This window comes from Neoarius graeffei, chromosome 26 (genome assembly GCF_027579695.1).
Source record: "Neoarius graeffei isolate fNeoGra1 chromosome 26, fNeoGra1.pri, whole genome shotgun sequence".
NCBI classification, from domain to species: Eukaryota; Metazoa; Chordata; class Actinopteri; order Siluriformes; family Ariidae; genus Neoarius; species Neoarius graeffei.
The window spans coordinates 33,968,389-33,991,049 of record NC_083594.1 but is presented as its reverse complement, the minus strand read 5'-3'; the positions used below and the strand labels follow the sequence as shown (position 1 = coordinate 33,991,049).

Here is a 22,661-nt window from a genome sequence, read left to right as displayed (position 1 = left end):
TCTAAACATGATCCAGAAGCGCAGACATCTTCTCTGGGCCAAGGCTCATTTCAAATGGACTGTGGCAAAGTGGAAAACTGTTCTGTGGTCAGACGAATCAAAATTTGAAGTTCTTTATGGAAATCAGGGACACCGTGTCATTCGGACTAAAGAGGAGAAGGACGACCCAAGTTGTTATCAGCGCTCAGTTCAGAAGCCTGCATCTCTGATGGTATGGGGTTGCATTAGTGCGTGTGGCATGGGCAGCTTACACATCTGGAAAGACACCATCAATGCTGAAAGGTATATCCATGTTCTAGAGCAACATATGCTCCCATCCAGCCGACGTCTCTTTCAGGGAAGACCTTGCATTTTCCAACATGACAATGCCAAACCACATACTGCATCAATTACAGCATCATGGCTGCATAGAAGAAGGGTCCGAGTACTGAACTGGCCAGCCTGCAGTCCAGATCTTTCACCCACAGAAAACATTTGGCGCATCATAAAACGGAAAATACGACAAAAAAGACCTAAGACAGTTGAGCAACTAGAATCCTACATTAGACAAGAATGGGTTAATATTCCTATCCCTAAACTTGAGCAACTTGTCTCCTCAGTCCCCAGATGTTTACAGACTGTTGTAAAGAGAAAAGGGGATGTCTCACAGTGGTAAACATGGCCTTGTCCCAACTTTTTTGAGATGTGTTGTTGTCATGAAATTTAAAATCACCTAATTTTTCTCTTTAAATGATATATTTTCTTAGTTTAAACATTTGATATGTCATCTATGTTCTATTCTGAATAAAATATGGAATTTTGAAACTTCCACATCATTGCATTCCGTTTTTATTTACAATTTGTACTTTGTCCCAACTTTTTTGGAATCGGGGTTGTATAGTATAGTATAGTGTAGTATAGTATAGTGGAATATTTGTACTTTACTCCAGTATTATTGAAACTGAATAATCTTACTGCAGTAAATGTCTTTTTACTCCTTACAATTGCATTTTACTTTCAAAATACTCTTTACAAACACCATAAGATTTTTCTTCCCCCCCACTTTTTTAGTAAGATGTCACAGATTCATACAGGATGTTTCCTTTGCTTCACAGATAAAAATGTAAGTTTAGTAAACTAGCTAGTTATGTTCAAGCTAGTTAATTAGCTAATCTAGCAAGTTATTCAGCTAGTTAAATTAGCAGGCAAGTTAAGTTTTCTAAATTAGCTTGTTACATTAACTATTTGTTTTAACTGCTAATGTGCCTTAGCATTCATTCCAACATGGATATTTGACTTTAGCTAACCAGCAAGCCAAATTCCAGGTTTGTCTAGATTTGAGACAGTATGATATTTTCCTTATGACTGACTGTTTAACAGAGTAGCTAGTCATGCATGGTCAAGCATGATGAATTGGTGGTTAACAGTTTTACTTACTTTTTACTCAGGAATACTTGAGTATAGAATACTGGAGTTTAAATATAGACACTTTTTGACTTTCATTCAAGTAGATATTTGCCCCCATACTTTGACATTTTTAATTTCATAAGAGTTTGACAGAGTACCCATACTTTTATATTGTAGAAAAAAATAAATTGGCATACATAAGAGCCAAGATCAATAAATATTCTGTACATGTACTACATGGAAGACACTAAATCACTTCAATTGGAACAGTTCAGCTGGTTGCATGAGCTACATAAATAACACCTTAATTAGGCAGGCTCAGAGTCAATCCTGACTCTTTTCCAATGTCAGATGAACAAAGAATTATTCTACAGACCCATATTTCAGAAGAAAGAATGAATCATAAGACACAAGAAGAGAATAGAGAAAAAAAAATACAGATTCTGGTTGACCAGACTTCAAAACCAGTAAAAGGCTAAGATATGCTGGCTTGAAACCAAACACACTTTCATAGGTTCAGTATTTCCCTTGGCCTTTCCTCAAGTGTTGAGAGAGAACTAACTACGTTTTCATGAGCAGAGGCCATGAATGGTCTTTTGTTGTTACGTCAGTATCCAGTCGAGAAACATAGGATTATTTCTAAGAAGGAGACCTTTAAGTATGATGGTACTGAGATACGAGTTTGCTGCTATTATTCATAATTAGGATAGGTTTCCATAATCAGTTTTTCAGGGGCCTGTGGGTAAGGAGAAATTGCTGTAGCTCAGATGGGGCACCCCGGCTCAGGGACTAAACTAGCCTTTCTCAACCGGGGTGCCGTGGCACCCTGGGGTGCCGTCTGGCTTCATTAGGGGTGCCATCAAAAAATTATATATGCTAACATTTAAATAAATAAAATGAATTAAAATTCCAAAAAATGATAGTTACACTAATGCAGATCATCACCGCCTCATGCATCATCAAAATTTGTCTCACGGCCCCCTTTCCCATGTCACAACGTCACTGCCGGGGTCAGCGTATGGTCAGCGTGACTGCGTATATTTTATATGGGGGTGCCTTGAGAATTTGCATACTTCTGAAGGGTGCCGTGACTGAAAAAAGGTTGAGAAACGCTGGAGTAAACGATCCTATGCACTTATTCATCATACGTTTGAAACAATGTTTATAGGGGTGATGTCACCTTAGCTCATGTGGCCATTAAATTTGAATATGTGATCATTGTTCATTTAAGTTATGACAGTGTAATGTGATTATACGGATGGATTCTACCATGGGAGGCATTTTGCTGTCGTGGTTTGTTTCCACGTGTCCCTTTAAAGTGTAAGTGTAGAGTGTAAATCAATACAAAGTTCTTCTGACTGATCACCTTTATCCTATGATGAAACATTTTTATGGGAGTGGTCTCTTCCAGAATGACTCTGGCCCCATCCACTGAATGGTCTGATGAGTATTAAATTGATATTTCAAATCATATGCTAAGACTTTCAGTCACCAGATATCAACCCAGTTTAACACCTGTGGGAGACTCTTTTATATCATGAAATGGTGACTGAAATACAAAAGATACTTAAAGGTATTTAAACTTTATTGGAAGGTCTTGTGTTCTTAATCTCATTAAAGGTCCAGTAGCTAAGATGATTATTGCAACGCCAATAAGATATATAGTTAATAAAGTAAGACTGGAATGTAAGTCTGGACCTGTCTTCTCATTCTAGAAGTTTAAGGGGCTAAATTGCTACCGCAACTCAACTCCTCATACTGAATATCCTGTCAAGACACTTGATTTATAGTATCCAGTTTCATCCAGAAGAGGATGGGTTCGTTTTTGAGTCTGGTTCCTCTGAAGGTGTCTTTTATAAGGAGGTTTTCTTTTCACCGTCACCTCTAGCTTGCTCATTATGGAGCTTAATCTATATCTGTAAAGCTACTTTGTGACAATGTCCATTGTTAAAAGCACTATACAAATACAATTGCATTGAAAACATTTTTTTTTCTTTTTATGACATAATGCACTGTAGCATTACTGAACCCAGACTGCATAAGGGGAGATATTCTAGCCTTGGCTGAACTGCTCTTCCCACCCTTTTCAATAGAGTGGAAAAGTCAGTCTTGGTCTGTCCAATAGCAACAATTAATGGCAGAAATCCAACACTACTCCAGCCTTGACCTCAATGAGGCCAAACAACAAGGCGAGACCAGGATTAACTGTGACATTACTGCACTATTAATCACAAGCAAGGAACCAATACGCCTCGACACAATGTGCTTACATGTACTGGGTTAACTGCATATGTTTCTCATAGTTGTTGTTTTTTTTTCTGAGGGTATTGCGTGCCATGCTGATGGATATAACGGATGGGGCTGAGGACTGCACAGGTTTTTTTTTTTTAAAATCACTTTCATAGCTCTGAGGGGAGATACCTGACTATTTACAAATACTCAAGTGTGAACTAAAAACAGTATGAGGTCACAAGTAGGCCAAATTTACTGAACAAGAGTTGGACAGAGGCGGATGTAAATGGACAAGCCATGCACCACTCTAAAAGCACAACATGTAAAAGAAAACCATGCTAAAAGTAAGCAAATACATAAACTTTCCTCGCCTGATCCTGTCACCTTTATGTTTCTCTAATCAGCCTTTTAATGGCACACATTATCTGACTGCGGAAGCAGTAAATTGACTCACAAATTGACCGCAGACCACAAAAGCACTATGATGACAGATAATGGGGGGAAAGTGGTGATTTGCTACATTTAAATGTAATAATTGGAAAACAAACACTTCCAAAATGTTACTCCAAGCACATATTTAATATAAAAAATTTTAATCTGGGCATGGTTTGTCCCAATATAAAAGTTTGGCAGTAAATACTGACTGAACTAAAATCGCCAAAAGTGAATTTAAATTTACATTTAAAGAACTAATTAAAAGGATAAACTCCACGAGATGTGTAAAACATGCGAGCCTCGATAGGAGTTCAGCTATAATTCATAATAATGAACATAATGTACTGTATCGATAAAAGGAAATGTGTTGGGCTGAAATGATTGGCCAAATAATCGACCACATGAACAGAGAGCTTTCATGCTGTAGATGATCTAAATCAGTATGCATGTTACATGTTATTGTCAAAGTTACCAAGACAAAGTGACACCATGGAGTGCTTAAGTCCAGTCAGTGCATTCAGCTTTGTAATATAATTTTTTCTTAGCCTATTTAACTGATTGTTAAAAGGATATTGACAGTTCATGTACATTTGATCATTTTATTTTTGTTTCAGTAACAGAAATTAATAGGCCAATTTTGTTTTTATTATCAGGAGTCACAGACACAATATTTAAAAGCAAATTGTTTCTTTTTTGTAAGTCAAAAAATGAAATCATAAACACTATAAAAAGAAAATAGTCCATTTTTCTGAAATTGCTAACATGTGATTCACTGAGCAGCGCAAGCAGAAAAGATTTCAATGCAATTCAAAATCACATGTAGTCAACCACTTTTGCGTTGGCAGATAATGCTGGCCCTTTTCTGTAGGCTACCACCACAAGTAACCTATGCTTCAGATCAATGAGAAATGACTGTTTAAGTAACCACCAACAATGTCATGACCAGTTCCAACATGTCAGTCTAATGGTTTCCCACTGGAGCCATGGCAAAAGCTTATCGTTAATGTTACTAGGTCACTAGAACATAAATTAAGGTTTCAACTTTACTGTTTTACTCCCATTCCCACACAATACCATGATGGTATAGCAGAAATAAATAAATGGTTTTCAGTGTGAGTGTGAATGGGGTATTAGATAGCAAAGCTTTAGACATCTTTAGACATATTGACTTCTGCTGCATTTATTAAACTGACTCCTTACCCAATATTATTTTTTAATAAAATAAAGAAAACCTAGGCAAGATTATAATGTGACTAAAAATAGTTCCACAATATTTGGTGAAATATTGAGGTAGCAAAGAATGTCATATGCAGTTAAACTTCATTTAGACTAAAACATGATTTTTTAAAATAATTGTTTGTTTGTTTTTTGACAGAATTCACCCGTCATCCACTGACAGGTTTTACCAGACAGCCACACATACAATATTTTATATTGTTTCATCATGTGATATTCATTTAAAATTGATTTCTCAGTCCTGAACTCTTCTGAGGACAGCATGGACTAAAAGATTTTCATCAAAAATAAAAACTAATGCATCTGCATTGTATTTTTCTAGATGACAAGCCTCTCAGTGGCTCGTCTTAGCACAACATTTCATAATGTGTAAAACAGCACAGGTTATAATATGAACCAAAGTACCTCAGAAAATCCCTTCAAATTCAAAGTATGTTTCTGATCAGTGAATACATGTACAATTATGAATAACAAGGCTAAACTATGGAACATGCACATTCAACATGAAAAATAGCTCTCCCTTCTTCTTGCCACCTGAGAAAAAAAAAAACTACCTGTCAAAAGCTCCAAGTGTTCCTATTCTAAGAGAGTGGCTATTGTTGAGCTGTGTCCAACTGGCACTAAACAAGATAACTAATTCCACTCCTTATCTAGCTAGACATGAGCAACACCACTCAACATAGACCTGGGGTCATCTTTTCTAAATTAAGAAAATTATAACATTAATCAAATCTTAATGGACAAGAAATGTAATGATGATCTTGAATGAGTGCATATTGAGATAAGATCCACATGCAGGGAGGAAGGAATAATGTTTGTCTCATTGCTCTATGAGGTCTTCACACAATTAGCTGACCTTTTCATCCCAATGAGATGGACGGCTGCACAGCGTAAATACTTAAATAATGAAAGGGTTATATCAGAGTGAGTGAAATGCCAAACATAAATTAAAACCAGAAAACTGACTGAATCATTAGACTCACCCATTTTTTGAAAGCTATGTCTATACTATGTACAGTAGAATATTTTGTGAAGTAAGTAAATGTGAAAATGGTGTGGTACTTCATAATGAAACTTGTTCTGGTGTCATACAGATAAGGACAGTCCATGGTTTTTCCATTATTTGCATTATTTGCAACATCAAAATACACTTTGCCCAACATGCACTCAAGGCTAGCTATGTGGACAAAAACTATATACAGTGGGGCAAAAAAGTATTTAGTCAGTCACCAATTGTGCAAGTTCTCCCACTTAAAAAGATGAGAGAGGCCTGTAATTTACCTCAACTATGAGAGATAAAATGAGAAAAAAATCCAGAAAATCACATTGTCTGATTTTTAAAGAATTTATTTGCAAATTATGGTGGAAAATAAGTATTTGGTCAATAACAAAAGTTCATCTCAATACTTTGTTATATACCCTTTGTTGGCAATGACAGAGGTCAAACGTTTTCTGTAAGTCTTCACAAGGTTTTCACACACTGTTGCTGGTATTTTGGCCCATTCCTCCATGCAGATCTCCTCTAGAACAGTGATGTTTTGGGGCTGTCGCTGGGCAACACAGACTTTCAACTCCCTCCAAAGATTTTCTATGGGGTTGAGATCTGGAGACTGGCTAGGCCACTCCAGGACCTTGAAATGCTTTTTACGAAGCCACTCCTTCATTGCCCGGGCGGTGTGTTTGGGATCATTGTCATGCTGAAAGACCTAGCCACGTTTCATCTTCAATGCCCTTGCTGATGGAAGGAGGTTTTCACTCAAAATCTCATGATACATGGCCCCATTCATTCTTTCCTTTACACCAGGGATGCCATGGTTACGGCCTGCGGGCCGGAAGTGGCCCGATTGGACATCACATCCGGCCCGTGGTTGATATGGGAGAGCCATTTTTTAATTAAAAAATGTAATAAAATAAACTTTCATCTAATGGTTTTTTCCTTTAAAAAATTCAATCTGACGTTTTATTTTTATTCAATTTTCGTGGCATTATTTCAGTTTGTCTTTTGCTGCTGCCCGCCTCAGCTGCTGCAGCACGTGCGCTGACCAGGATGTTAGCCTACGGACTAGCAGAGACTTTATAGTTGATATCAAGATGTTGTCTAAAAAGTGGAAGGTTGACACTGAGGGTCGCATCTTTCAGGAGAGATGGAAGGAAAAATATTTCTTTTGGGAAGTAGAAGGCAAACCCGTATGTCTTATTTGTTCCCAACAAGTGGCTGTGCCAAAGGAGTACAATATTAAATGACACTATGAGACCCACGGCGAGAAGTACAACGAATACACAGGGCAACGTAGGATTCAAAAGCTAAACGAGCTATCCTCATCCCTACAAAAACAACAAGCAGCTTTCTCTAAATGCCGAGATACTCATGAAGGTTCGTTTTAATATTATAGCCTACGCATCTTCTTCTTTTGACTTTCACTGCCGCTGTTCGTTATAACTGTCATTTTATTTCATTTGTAGGGGCAGTGAAGGCAAGCTATATCATCGTGTGGGAAATAGCAAAGGCATCCAAGCCCTTCTCGGAGGGTCCCTTCGTGAAGACTTGCATGCTGAAGGCAGCTGAGCTAGTGTGTCCAGAAAAGCAGCAAGCTTTTGCGAACATAAGTGTGGCAGCAGGGGCGTGGCCTAGCATCGGTCTGTGACAGGAGGGCGGAGTCAGGGAAGGTAAGTGGCAGAATCACTACACCTGTCGTTAATTAATGTGTTTGTGTGTCTTCCCAGTGACCGCGCCCTATTTAAGGAGAGAGAGAGAGAGAGCAGAGGGAGCTCTCTCCACAACCAGACAGCTGATGTGTGTGCGTGTGTCTGAGTGTGTGGGAATAGATTGAAAAGCTGAATAAAAGAGAGTTTTGTGAACTCAGTTCTGTCCTGCCGTCCTTCTGTGCTCCACCCACCTACACGAACTGCTACAGTGGTGCCAAAACCCGGGACGAGCACAGAAGACAACAGCCCCATGGAGTCCTCCACCTTCACTGACCTGATCCACGCCCTCACCACGGCCCAACAGAGCCAGCACCAGGCGCTGCTCGCCCTCCGAAAGGAGCAAGAACAACGGTTCGAGGCCCTGGTGCTGGCGCAACAGGAAGATCGTCGGGCGTTCCAGCACCTCCTCGCGTCGGCGGGGTCCACCATCTCCACCGCCGCGGGCCCTTCCCCCCTCACCCTCATGAAGATGGGCCCGCAGGATGACCCCGAGGCATTCTTCACACTCTTTGAGCAGGTAGCAGAGACCTCGGGGTGGCCGGTGGAACAGCGTGCGGCGCGCCTCCTCCCCCTGCTAACGGGAGAGGCACAGCTGGCCGCGCTACAGCTCCCCGCCGACCGCCGGCTGGCCTACGCAGACCTTCGCCGGGCCGTCCTCCAGCGGGTGGGACGCACCCCGGAGCAGCAACATCAGCGTTTCCGTGCTCTGCACTTGGAGGAAGCCGGCCGGCCATTCGCGTTTGGCCAGCAACTCCGGGACGCCTGCTGGCGGTGGTTGAGGGCCAACAGCTGCGACGCCGAGGGACTCATCGACCAATCTGAATGAGATGAGACAGACCTTAAACTTAAAGATAAGGGATAAATGTACTGCTTTTGGCATATTGTGTCTTAAATACATTGGGAATTATAAACAACTAAGAATCCCAAATTGCATGCTATGTCCCTTTTGACATTTGACATGGGCGGCGCGGTGGTGTGAGTGGTTGGCGCGGTCGCCTCACAGCAATTAGGTTCTGGGTTCGAGCCCAGCGGCTGGTGGTTGCCTTTCTTTGTGTATTCCAAAGACATCTCATCTGGAACAGTTCATCGTGTGTCTACCAGCGGGAACCGCAGAGTGGGTCCAGTGCCACCGCCCGGCGTCGCTGGATCAGGCAATCGAGCTGGTGGAGGATCATCTGGCGGCTGTCCTGACGGCAGGACAGCAGACGACCTCTTCTCTCCTCTCTCTCTCTCTCTCCTCCTCCTGTATCTTCTCCTTGCCCCATTCCCCCACCGCGGAGGCGGGGGCCGGCGCCACCTCAGCCGGCCCGCCGCACCCGCGGTGCCCTTCCGTGTCTCCCTTCTGTGTCTGTCTCTCCCCCCCCTCAGGTGAGTGAGCCCCAGAGCACTAGTGCAGAGAGGAAGCCCTGGCCAGTTTGCTGGCGCTGCAGGGAACCGGGCCACCTCCAACAGCAGTGCTCGGTAATGAAGGTGTTGTGTGTGCAAGGGGATGTTCACAACTACCCTTTAGTGTTAGTCCACATTTTTTTCCGAGGGGAAAAATTTATAGCGAAGGCGGCGGTTAATCCTCGCCTTACCCACTCTTTAATTTTGGGGACTGATTGGCCGGGATTTCGGGATTTAATGACACACTTAGTAAAGAGTGGGTCCTGCCATTTGACAGGGGGAGGTCCTGGTGTCGCTTTGGCGGGAGCAGCTGTCACAGAGCCATCTATGTCATCTCCACGTCAGGGTGAGGAGCCGCCGGCTCCTCCTCTCTCTATTGGGGAATCCCTCGCGGATTTCCCATTAGAGCAGTCGCGAGACGAGACTCTGCGGCATGCGTTTGACCAAATGAGAGTAATCGATGCTCAAACGCTCCCGCAGAATGCCACCCCGTCCTTCCCCTACTTTGCGATTATGAAGAATAGATTATACCGAGTGATGCAGGACACTCAAACTAAAGAGCGAGTCACGCAGCTTTTAATTCCGAAGAGCCGCCGGGAATTGGTATTCCAGGCGGCTCACTTTAATCCCATGGCTGGACACTTAGGGCAGGGTAAAACACTAGCCCGAATAATGGCCCGATTCTATTGGCCGGGGATTCGCGGCGATGTCCGTAGGTGGTATACGGCATGGCGCGAATGCCAGTTAGTAAATCCAGCGGCCATTCCAAAAGCGCCTTTGCGCCCTCTACCATTAATCGAGACCCCGTTCGAAAGAATTGGGATGGATCTCGTCAGGCCATTAGATCGGTCAACACGAGGGTACCGCTTTATATTAGTTCTAGTGGACTATGCAACGCGATACCCGGAAGCAGTGCCTCTGCGCAATATCTCAGCACGCAGTATTGCGGAAGCACTCTTCCGCGTCATCTCCCGAGTTGGAATCCCGAAAGAGATTCTGACTGATCAAGGCACCTCATTTATGTCACGAACACTGAACGAACTGTATAGGTTATTAGGTATTAAGCCGATCCACACCAGCGTGTATCACCCACAAACGGACGGTTTAGTAGAACAGTTTAATCGCACCCTTAAAAACATAATTAAAAAATTTGTAAGTGAAGACGCACGTAACTGAGATAAATGGCTCGAACCCTTCCTCTTTGCAGTGCGAGAGGTCCCCCAAGCCTCCACGGGGTTCTCCCCATTTGAATTATTATATGGGCGTAAGCCGCGCGGCATTTTAGATGTGCTGCGAGAAAATTGGGAGGAGGGACCTTCACCAAGCAAAAATGAAATTCAATACATTATTGACCTGCGCGCAAAACTCTCACACTCACACACCTAACCCAGGAGAATTTGCGGCAGGCCCAAGAACGGCAAACCCGCGTGTATGACAAGGGTACGCGCCTTAGAGAGTTCGCACCAGGAGAGAAAGTACTCGTACTGTTGCCCACATCGAGCTCTAAATTAGTCGTCAAGTGGCAAGGACCCTTTGAGGTCACACGGCGAGTCGGGGACGTCGACTATGAGGTGAAGCGAACGGACAGGGGTGGGGCGCTACAGATTTACCACCTCAACCTACTCAAATCTGGAACGAGGAGGTCCCCGTGGCGTTGGTGTCGGTGGTTCCGGAGAAGGCGGAGCTGGGGCCAGAGGTTCAAAAAGGAACATTAGCATCACGTCCCTCTCTGGTCCCCTGTGGAGACCACCTCTCCCCGACCCAACTCGCGGAGGTTCCCCAGTTGCAGACTGAGTTTTCGGACGTGTTCTCACCCCTGCCCGGCCACACTAACCTCATAGAGCACCACATTGAGACACCCCCGGGGGTGGTAGTGCGTAGCCGCCCTTACAGGTTACCCAAACACAAGAAAAAGGTGGTTCGGGAAGAACTTGAGGCCATGCTCGAAATGGGCATCGTCGAGGAGTCCCACAGTGACTGGAGCAGCCCGGTCGTCTTGGTACCCAAGGCCGACGGGTCGGTCCGGTTCTGTGTAGACTATAGAAAAGTCAACGCGGTGTCTAAATTCGATGCGTACCCAATGCCTCGTATTGATGAGTTGCTCGATCGGCTAGGCACGGCTCGCTTTTACTCGACACTGGATTTAACAAAGGGTTATTGGCAGATCCCCTTGACTCCATTATCCCGGGAAAAAACGGCCTTTTCCACACCGTTCGGCTTACACCAATTCGTCACACTTCCTTTTGGGCTGTTTGGGGTGCCCGCTACGTTTCAGCGGCTGATGGACAGGGTCCTCCGCCCTCACGCCACCTATGCGGCCGCGTACCTAGACAATATCATTATTTATAGTAATGACTGGCCGCGGCACCTACAACACCTGAGGGCCGTCCTTAGGTCGCTGAGGCGGGCGGGTCTCACAGCCAACCCGAAGAAGTGTGCGATTGGGCGGGTGGAAGTACGGTATCTGGGCTTCCACTTGGGCAATGGACAGGTGCGTCCCCAGATTAACAAGACCGCAGCGATTGCGGCCTGCCCGAGGCCCAAGACCAAAAAGGGGGTGAGACAGTTCCTGGGGCTGGCTGGCTATTATCGTAGGTTTATACCTAATTATTCGGACGTCACCAGCCCGCTGACTGATCTGACTAAAAAGAGGGCACCAGATCCGGTCCAGTGGATGGAGCAATGCCAGCGGGTTTTTTCTAAGGTAAAGGCTGCACTGTGTGGGGGGCCACTTTTACACTCCCCTGACTTTTCTCTCCCCTTTATGTTGCAGATGGATGCGTCGGACAGAGGGCTGGGGGCCGTTTTGTCCCAGCGGGTGGAGGGGGAGGATCGCCCAGTCTTATACATTAGTCGGAAGCTGTCAGTGCGTGAGGGGCGCTACAGTACCATCGAGAAGGAGTGCCTGGAGATCAAGTGAGCGGTCCTCGCCCTCCGGTACTACCTGCTGGGATGCCCTTTCACCCTCTGTTCGGACCACGCGTCCCTCCAGTGGCTTCACCGCATGAAGGATGCCAACGCGCGGATCACCCGTTGGTATCTGGCACTCCAACCCTTTAACTTCAAGGTGATCCACAGGCCCGGGGCGCAGATGGTCATGGCGGACTTCCTCTCCCATCAAGGGGGGGGGGGGGGGGGAGTCGGCTGCGGGCCGGACGGCTGCCCGGCCTGAGTCGGGCAGTGGGGGTATGTGGCAGCGGGGGCGTGGTCTAGCATCGGTCTGTGACAGGAGGGTGGAGTCAGGGAAGGTAAGTGGCAGAATCACTACACCTGTCGTTAATTAATGTGTTTGTGTGTCTTCCCAGTGACCGCGCCCTATTTAAGGAGAGAGAGCGAGAGCAGAGGGAGCTCTCTCCACAACCAGACGGCTGATGTGTGTGCGTGTCTGAGTGTGTGGGAATAGATTGAAAAGCTGAAAAGCTGAATAAAAGAGAGTTCTGTGAACTCAGTTCTGTCCTGCCGTCCTTCTGTGCTCCACCCACCTACACGAACTGCTACAATAAGCTTATCGAGACCTACAGTCACAGAGAGACCTACGGTCACTTTGCTTATTTTTTGGATTGCTTTGTTCTGGCACTTATTTCTGTGACTTGTTTAGGAGTGTTTGGCCTTGACTTTTTTAACTGGCCTAATTTTGGCCTAACAATGCTTTTATGTGTAAGCCTTCAATAAATATGATCAAAATAATTTACAGTTTACTCTTGTGTTATTTGTAGAAAATGTGTTGGCATTGGCACTGTAGCGGTTCAGTATTGGTGGGTGGAGCACAGAGGATGGCAGGACAGAGATCAGGTTCAAAATAGCGTTTATTGCTAGACTTTTCAGTTTAACAACTTCACTCACTCAAACAGACACACACACACAACTGGCGTCTTGTTCAGGGCTGAGCTCCTTCCGCTCTCGCTCTCCCTCCTGATATAGGGCGCGGTCACTGGGAAGACACACAAACACAGGTTAATTGCTCTCAGGTGTAGTAATTCTGCCACTTACCTTCCCTGACTCTGCCCTCCTGTCACAGACCGGCGCTTGACCACGCCCCCGCTGCCACAGGCACCTAGTCTATTTTGTTGCATTTCTAATTTGTAAATGTGGACTACTTGCATGGATATGTCCGTGTCACATTTTCAAAGGGTAAATATCTGCTATGTAATTGTATGTCTCATTGTGAGGCTATTGTGGTGCCAATACAATTCCTTTTCAATGTGTTGTTGGCATCATTTTAAAAACAGTATATCCATGTGTTGAGTTACCTAAGGTGTAATTCGGCCCCCGAGGTCCCACTTAAAAAAATCTGGCCCCCTAACCAATTTCACCCTGGCATCCCTGCTTTACACGGATCAGTCGTCCTGGTCCCTTTGCAGAAAAACAGCCCCAAAGCATGATGTTTCCACCCCCTTGCTTCACAGTAGGTATGGTGTTCTTTGGATGCAACTCAGCATTCTTTCTCCTCCAAACACGACAAGTTGACTTTTTACCAAAAAGTTCTATTTTGGTTTCATCTGACCATATGACATTCTCCCAATCCTCTCCTGGATCATCCAAATGCTCTCTAGCAAACTTCAGACGGGCCTGGACATGTACTGGCTTAAGCAGGGGGACACGTCTGGCACTGCAGGATTTGAGTCCCTGGCGGCGTAGTGTGTTACTGATGGTAGCCTTTGTTGCTTTGATCCCAGCTCTCTGCAGGTCATTCACTAGGTCCCCCCATGTGGTTCTGGGATTTTTGCTCACCGTTCTTGTGATCATTTTGATCCCATGGGGTGAGATCTTGCGTGGAGCCCCAGATCGAGGGAGATTATCAGTGGTCTTGTATGTCTTCCAGTTTCTAATAATTGCTCCCACAGTTGATTTCTTCACACCAAGCTGCTTACCTATTGCAGATTCAGTCTTCCCAGCCTGGTGCAGGTCTACAATTTTGTTTCTGGTGTCCTTTGACAGCTCTTTGGTCTTGGCCATAGCGGAGTTTGGAGTGTGACTGTTTGAGGTTGTAGACAGGTGTCTTTTATACTGATAACGAGTTCAAACAGGTACCATTAATACAGGTAACGAGTGGAGGACAGAGGAGCCTCTTAAAGAAGTTGTTACAGGTCTGTGAGAGCCAGAAATCTTGCTTGTTTGTAGGTGACCAAATACTTATTTTACCGAGGAATTTACCAATTAATTCATTAAAAATCCTACAATGTGATTTCCTGGATTCTTCCCCCCATTCTGTCTCTCATAGTTGAAGTGTACCTATGATGAAAATTACAGGCCTCTCTCATCTTTTTAAGTGGGAGACCTTGCACAATTGGTGGCTGACTAAATACTTCTTTGCCCCACTGTATATTCTTTACTTCATATAAATATTCTGTGAATAGATGTATGGTGATAGTATAAGTCCAAACGAATTACATGGGCTAAACCTATAAACACCAACTGGTTCAAAGTTGCTCTTTCTGCCAATGCCAGTGGTTATAACCCTCAGCATCCTGTAGAAACTTGGTGCTCACTAAATATTGGATTAAGCCATTGACCTGAGAAGTTAAATACACTCAATGATGGCTGGTTATTACATATTAGATGGTAGGGCTAAACTCTAATATCCATGACTAACTTGACAATTAAACTACAAGGGTCTTCGATGACATAATAAGAATGGAGTGGGGCACATTTTACACACACACACATAAAGGCAGATGAGCAGCTGCATTCTTGATAGTTCCAAGACCATAATGATCTACGTGACTTCATGCAGTGTTTCCATGTAATTACACACAGTCATAATGTATACACAGGTGCAATCACAGGTGTTTAGACTAGCAGATATTATGAGTACTGCCTAGTCAATGCCAGTCAGCAATCAGAATACATTAATTAAATTCTCAACTTCTTGATGTCATAGATATGTGTTCATCATAAACAGTGATTGTATTAAATTAAGGGTTAGTCCACTGGAACAGAGATCATTCTGAAAAACTTTTTTTATGTTTTATGCCAGAAAATAACATTTTCAATCCATTGCAAACGTTTCCCATCCACAATAAATGCAAAAATGAGAGAAAATGGCATGACAGGAATGTGTACTGGGTGTCTGACCCATGACCTTTATGTCATTTTTGTTATCTTCATTTGTATTGACAACATAAACCATGCTTTCTTGCATGCCCCAGCATTATTTGTGTGCAATGATACAAAGCAGTTTATTCTATCCACATTCACTGGATATGAGCTATCACATGCTCTAATTGACTACTCTACTACTAGGATATCAGCCCATATACTGTGAGTTGAGAAAACAAAATGGTGGAGCGTGTTGCTGAATCAACCAAGGACAAAATAAAAACTCTACTCAAAAATAAAACCCCAAAAAATACAAAAACAACATCCATCCATTATCTGTAGCTGCTTATCCTGTTCTACAGGGTCACAGGCAAGCTGGAGCCTATCCCAGCTGACTATGGGCGAGAGGTGGGGTACACCCTGGACAAATCACCAGATCATTGTAGGGCTGACACATAGACACAAACAACTATTCACACTCACATTCACACCTACGAGTCACCAATTAGCCTAACCTGCATGCCTTTGGACTGTGGGGGAAACTGGAGCACCCGGAGGAAACCCACGCGGACACGGGGAGAACATGCAAACTCCACACAGAAAGGCCCTCATAGGCCACTGGGCTTGAACCCAGGACCTTCTTGCTGTGAGGTGACAGCGCTAACCACTACACCACCGTGCCGCCCCAAAAAACAACAGAATATAGAATAAAAGTATTTGATGGTAAGAATGTATCTTTTTTAATTTTTCAAGAATTATTATAACATTTTTTCACAAATTTCTACTGTCATTTCGCCGGTTTGTTTACATTCTAAGCGGAAATTATTTTGTCAGACGTTTTGTATAAAGTTTTTATTTATCGAATTTGCTAAAAATAAAAATGCTCTGTTTCTCAAAATCCAGTGAATGTGGATATAATAAAACAGTTATTCCACTCAATGTCGTCATACATGGCTTATAGACTACTCGGCACTACACACTTCGTTGGCTATCAGCTCATGTACGACTCGATTTCGTGGAATAACTGTTAAATATACAGAAAACAGCATTACAGTAAGTTCCACCATTCTACAATTGTGGAGGCCACATGACAATCATCTTTTACTTATCTACTTTGGAGAGCAAATTTCTGAAGATGTGCTTTTTGGTGTATGAAATGCTGCTGTAGCATTGTTGGAAAGTCAAGATTTACCCATGTTAGCTTTAGGTACACTATGTGCGTACTCACCCTCATTGGCTTTTGGAATGGAAATAAGTGTGTTGTCTTTCTCTTCCCTTTCCTCCTTCTCTTCTTCTTCCTCTTCTTCTGCAATTTCAAACAGACTCTGTGATTGTTTATTTAGAAGTTGTTCATCTTCTGCATTCACTCTCAAGAGTGACTGGCTGGTAGGGTTGAATATCACAGGATGATTTGTATACAATTCTGGTTTTGTCTTTGGTTTGATTTCATGCTCTTCTAAAGGTCTGTCAGGTGCTGCTGAAAATGCATAGTCACTGCTTGAGGTGCTTTGTGAACTGGTAAGAGTGTATTTTTCATGTTTGTCAAGAATTGTATCCTTCTCATGATTTTGGTCGCTCTCTGTGACATTATTTAATGAGACATTTTGCTCTCTTATGTTCACCTCTTCCTTTTGCGTGCTGTAAAACTCCCTAGTTTCTGGTGTGCTATGGTAAACCTGATCTGGTGAAAAACTGCCCTCAGTTGTCTGCCATGCTGTTGTTGTCATCTGTGTCTTCTGTGTACTTTGAGGCATAGTTGGAACTACAGTCACTGGAGAATCAGTGACTATTTCACTGTATGTGGTGTCTTCATATGTATCAAAGTCATTATTGTCAGTGGTTTCTTTAAAGGTCTTCTCCGATGCCTTTCTCAGACTGTCTCTGTCACTTTCTTCAAGAACCTCTGTGTTGCTATTGTCCTTATAGGGGCCAAAACTCTCCTTTGCAGTGGTGTCTCTGTAAATAGAGAATTGTTCTTCATGTGTGGTATCTCTATAGATGGGGATTTTCTCTTTATTGGCACTAAGTTTAGGAATACTCATTTGTGCTCCTTGAAAATTATCTTCAGAAACTTCTGAAGTGTCTTGTGTAGAGTTCACTTTATGATTACTATAGTTTGCTTCATCTGTCCTCACTTCATATATGGGAAACCATGAGCTATCTGTTGTTGCTTCATGAATACCAAACCTCTGTTTAAGCTCCTGCTTGGTTCCCCTGCCTTGGTGGGAAGGATTGTTTTCCAGATCAGAAACTGAGATAATGTAGGATTCCACCGGAGAGGCTAGGTCATGCCGAGGTTGCTTTGAGGAATCTGTAGTAGGGTAGTCATAGTCCTCCTCCTCCTCTTCATCATTATCTTCTTCATCCATGTCACTTGGGGTTGGCTTGAACGGAGACAGAATGTCACGATATGACTGTGGAAAAGGTTTGGAGAAGTGACTCCTTGAGCCTTGACGGTTGAAAAGATTTTGGATTTTATTTGGACGTCTCCATGGTGTGTTTTCCTCTGTGGTAGTTGCAAGCATGGGTTTATGGCCTTGCCCCGGATCACAGTCTGGGATTGGGGAACACATTAAGGTCCCACCATTATTGGGGCAGTGGCAGACTCGGCAGACTTGGTCCATGCGGAATGAATGGCCAGCTTCATACTTCTGCCCCTCATACACACAGCCTATCCGTTCACACTGAATACACCCATCCTCTGGCTCCGACACTTCAATGCAGTTAGCAGGAAGCTCAGGACATGGAATAAAATGGCAACTGATCCGCCCACCGCCCTGTGGGCAAGAGCATTCTGTACTTCCAAAATCCACAAAGTATGATTCTCCCTCAGGCACACGACCAGATCTGAAGCCAGCACTAATACAGTCATAGTACTGGTAACCCTCACACTTACAGCCAGTTTGTAGACAAGTGGCACAACAGGCACCATTTTCCAAAACTTCCTGAATGCAGTTATTAAGAAGTGGGCACTCCACTCCAGTACAGTCTTGCTGGCAGAGAATTTCACTTGCACAGAGCAAAAGCAGCAACAACAATAGCCTCATTATGGCAAAGTGGACTGCCAGCTCTTCAAATATGAATTTATATTTGTTTTAGTATAGTAGATAAAGCTGGGTACTGGATTCTCAACAAGCTTGTCTCTTGTCTAACAAACTGTCAGCAGTCAGTGAAACCTAGAAGAAAATGTGAGAGCTGTAGGGTGAGAAAGGGAAGGCATGTTAGGGAGTGTGCTGCAGATTTCCTTTGGAACTTTTTCAATTAGCATGAAGTCACTGGTTTCATAATAAGCCTCAGTCTCTTAAGGTCAAATCTACATGGGTGGACATGAATGTTTGGTCAAGTAAATGTGATTGTCATTGAGCTTCATGCATAAGATTAAGTTATAGGGCTATTTCCTACCAATCTGGTATAAGTCCTAGTTTTATAACATTAATAATATATTTTCCATTTGTGGTTAGTTTGACAACTCTAAACATAACTGTAATTTATAGTGTATAGTGCACATTGCATGAAAGTCATGAAATAAAACTTTTGGGTCATGTACTTTTTAAACAATAGCAAATGCATTTGTTCATTAACCACTAAAATTAAAATATTTTAATTGTCATTTAATTGTGAACAAATTGATATTTAAATTAATATTCAAAGAACAGCAGTTAAGATCAACATCAAAAATGCATCAATTCCAGAAAAAATTATCACTAAGCAAAACTTTAACATCTAATGTACCATACTCATTAAACCTATTAATTTGTGAAGTACATTTTAAACCCATGTCTGCAACTGAAAATTACCAGCAGCATCAGAATCTTAAATCCATTTTGGGTCCCTTAATTAGTGTTTTTCACTTATAGCACCCTGTGGGGTTCTGTGTAGAATCTTATAACAGGGTTTCCCTTTCAAAAATGTTCTATAGAAAGCTACAACATTTAAATGTTTAAGGAAGCTGAGGAACCCTTATATATAATAGTGCAGAATGTTGTTTTGTTTTCCCTGCATGGTGTGACATGGGACATATGATGATGAGGTGTTTAACATAATAAAAACCCTTTTACAAAAATAATGAAACAGTGTCAGTTTTTCTGGAATGATGTCAGGTATGGTCACCATTAAAAATGCAAAGAAAGCACTTTTAATTGTGACCTAGAAAGCTAGTGTTTGGTTAAGCTGCTTTTGTATAGATCAGCTCTAGCCTGAGACTCATCTGGGGAACAGATTTTTTTTTTTTTTCTGGAGACTTTTCAAGCCCTAAGGATCTGAACTTTCAGATTTCTGTCCAGATGAAGAAAAAAGTTTGGAGTTCCCAAAACGATGCATTAGAACTAAGTCTGGACTACCAAGCAGTTTATTCAAAGACATTAGGCATGAAATGGTGAGCTTTCTGCTGCAGAATGATGCATGTCTATACACACATACAGTACTAACTTGTGCTCATCTGGGTAAATTATGTCATAATATGAATTATTCATAAATGCAGGAAAAGATGTCAAGTTATATACCAATTACATTTGATGCAAGTGCAACATGTATCGTAGAGAGGAAATGAAAATTGCTACATATAAGTGATTTCAGCCTTATCTAGCCTACACAGACGTATTTACTTAAGGTAATAACGTACTCAGCATGCACAGACACTTTGTAATCATGCCGATGCTGCAATCAGATTGCAGTGTGTGCAACAGCAGTGTGTGCAGTACCGTGCCTTGTCTCTCACTGGGACTCCATGTGTGAGGAGGTGTGTGAATTATGTGTGAAACTCGTTCATAACACTTACTAATAAAAGTGAGAAGCTTCCACTTCAATCGATAACACCATATGGAGGAAAGTGACCCTGACATTCACTGATCCTTCATCCAAATGTGTCCTTAAAAAGGTAAACAGAAGAGACGCAAGAGACAAAAGTTTTTCCTACCTAGAAAGCCCTATGGAGAGGGAGCTCGCGCGCTGCCAGTCCCGTGCCAAAGTTCCGAGTAGCGACTTGGGGTGTGTGTGTGTGTGTGTGTGTGTTTGAGACACAGAGAGAGAGAGAGAAAGCTTCAACACAGCTGTGTACCACGACCTCGCTAACTCGCTCGAAGGGGAGGGACAGGAGTTAAAGACCATTCCCTACAATATCTCTTTAGCCAAGAAAAATAATTCAAGAATTCATGCTTGAATGTTTTGAGCGCCAATACTGCAGGCAATTAGCACATACGTTAGCATGTTAGCAGACGGGTTTCACAGAGGCGTCGTTTTTCTATTCCCTCAACACATTTTCAGTGTTTGATAAACAGCCAAAACAATAGGCCTAGTCACTGAAAGTAGTATAAAACATTCTGTGAAAGCTGAGGCATTTAATTCTGAGACAGCTTGGGGTTTTGTGTTTCCTAAATGCCTTTTACAAGCCTTGCCAAACCCAAAACTTGTACATCTCTTTTAACAATATATATTGTCACAGAGCAGCTTTAAAGAAATATATAAGTTCCGGATATAAATTTATCCCTAATGAGCAAGCCTCAGGCGACAGTGGTAAGGAAAAACTCCCTGCAATGACATGAGGAAGAATCCTTAGAAGGAACCAGACTCTAAAGTCTAACCCCATGACTGCCACTGTCACAAAACTTGTGACATTGAACAGTTATTCCACGAAATCGAGTCGTACGTGAGCTGATAGCCAACAAGGTGCGTAGCACTGAGTCGGCTATAAGCCATGTATGATGAGACTGAGTGGAATAACTGTTTTATTATATCCACATTCACTGGATTTTGAGAAACAGAGCATTTTTCTTATTATTTTTTGCAAATTCAATAAATAAAAACTTTATACAAAACGTTTGACAAAATCATTTCCACTTAGAATGTAAACAAACTGGTGAAATGTGTCAGGTGTGCGAGTGTGATGGATGTAAGCGCAGATATATTCACTAGTGATGGATGTAAGCGCAGATACTAACCATGAACAGTGATATCTAAGCATAAAGTGCACGAAACACACAACAGGCAAACAGTTCAAAGGAGCAGGCGAGGTTGTAATCATGGAAACAGACAGGAGGTCAAATGAGGCATGGACAGAGTATCAGAGGCAAGACTAACAAAAACTAGATATGAGAAAACAAGAATCAAAAACCAGGAAGTCAACTAGAAACTAGGAACAAGGAAACTAGGAACAAGGAAACAAGGCTTAGTATGGCACACTAGACATGGCATAATACTTTGCGTCATCCTATCCGCGGCACAGTCCTTAAATAGTCCAAAAATAGAATAGTTCATTGATTACCGACAGGTGCGCCTTGTTGACGGCGTGTGCGCTGTAGCCCTCTCGGCGCACGCGCAGCCCAAGGCGTGCCTTAAATTGCATGCGCCAAGGCGCGCAGGACTGACATAACAACTCCCCCCCCCCCCCCCCCCCCAAGATACATAATAGGTCCCAGTGGGGGTTCGGGTTCAGGCTCTGGACACGACCTAGGTTCTAGGCTGGGTGTAGACTTGACCTTGGGACTTGACTCTGAGCTGGACTCGGGCTCTGAGGATGTTGTGGATTCTGGGCTGGACTCAGGCTCTGAGGACGACATGGACTCTGTGGATGACAAGGACTCAGGCTCTGAGGATGACATGGATGACAAGGACTCGGGCTCTGAGGATGACATGGATGACAAGGACTCGGGCTCTGAGGACAATGACGAGGACTCTGGACTGGACTCTGGCTCTGTGGATGATGAGGATTCTGGGCTGGATTCTAGCTCTGTGGATGACAAGGACGACGTGGACTCTGGCTCTGGAGACGGCTCTGGCTCAGGCTCTGGAGACAGCTCGGTTACAGACTCGGGCTCTTGGCTGGGTTCAGACTTGAGCTCTTGACTGGGCTCTGGCATTGGCTCTGGCTTTTGGCAGGGTTCAGGTTCTAGCTCTGGCTCTTGGCTCGGTTCAGGCATCTTGGAGGGCTCTTGGCTTGGCTCAGGCATCTTGGAGGGCTCTGGACTGGGCACAGGCATCTTGGAGGGCTCTGGACTGGGCACAGGCGTCTTGGAGGGCTCTGGACTGGGCACAGGCATCTTGGAGGGCTCTGGAGTGGGCTCAGGCATCATAGAGAGGTCTGGACTGGGCACTGGAGCAGGAACTGGCTCCTTCAAGGACACTGGAGCAGTAACTGGCTCCTTCGAGGACGCTGGGGCAGGAACTGGCTCCTTTGAGGGCACTGGAGCAGGAACTGGCTCCTCGGAAGGCTCAGGAGCCGGAGCAGGATCCTCAGAGGGCTCTGG

General features: G+C 43.6%; 1 protein-coding gene across 5 annotated transcripts in view; it reads right to left on the bottom strand.

The window, feature by feature from the left end:
- The window catches only part of fbln2 (fibulin 2), a 306,873-nt gene extending 286,465 nt beyond the window's left edge, over positions 1-20,408 (bottom strand). For all 5 annotated transcript variants that reach the window (XM_060910813.1, XM_060910809.1, XM_060910812.1 and 2 more), the window contains exons 1-2: positions 20,336-20,408; positions 16,649-18,615 (exon numbers count right to left, since the gene is read on the bottom strand). In XM_060910813.1, the coding sequence (XP_060766796.1) occupies positions 16,649-18,467 (1,819 nt within the window). In that variant the 5' untranslated portion in view covers positions 18,468-18,615; positions 20,336-20,408. The remainder of the gene's footprint in view (positions 1-16,648; positions 18,616-20,335) is intronic.
- Between the last annotated feature and the right edge of the window lie 2,253 nt (positions 20,409-22,661).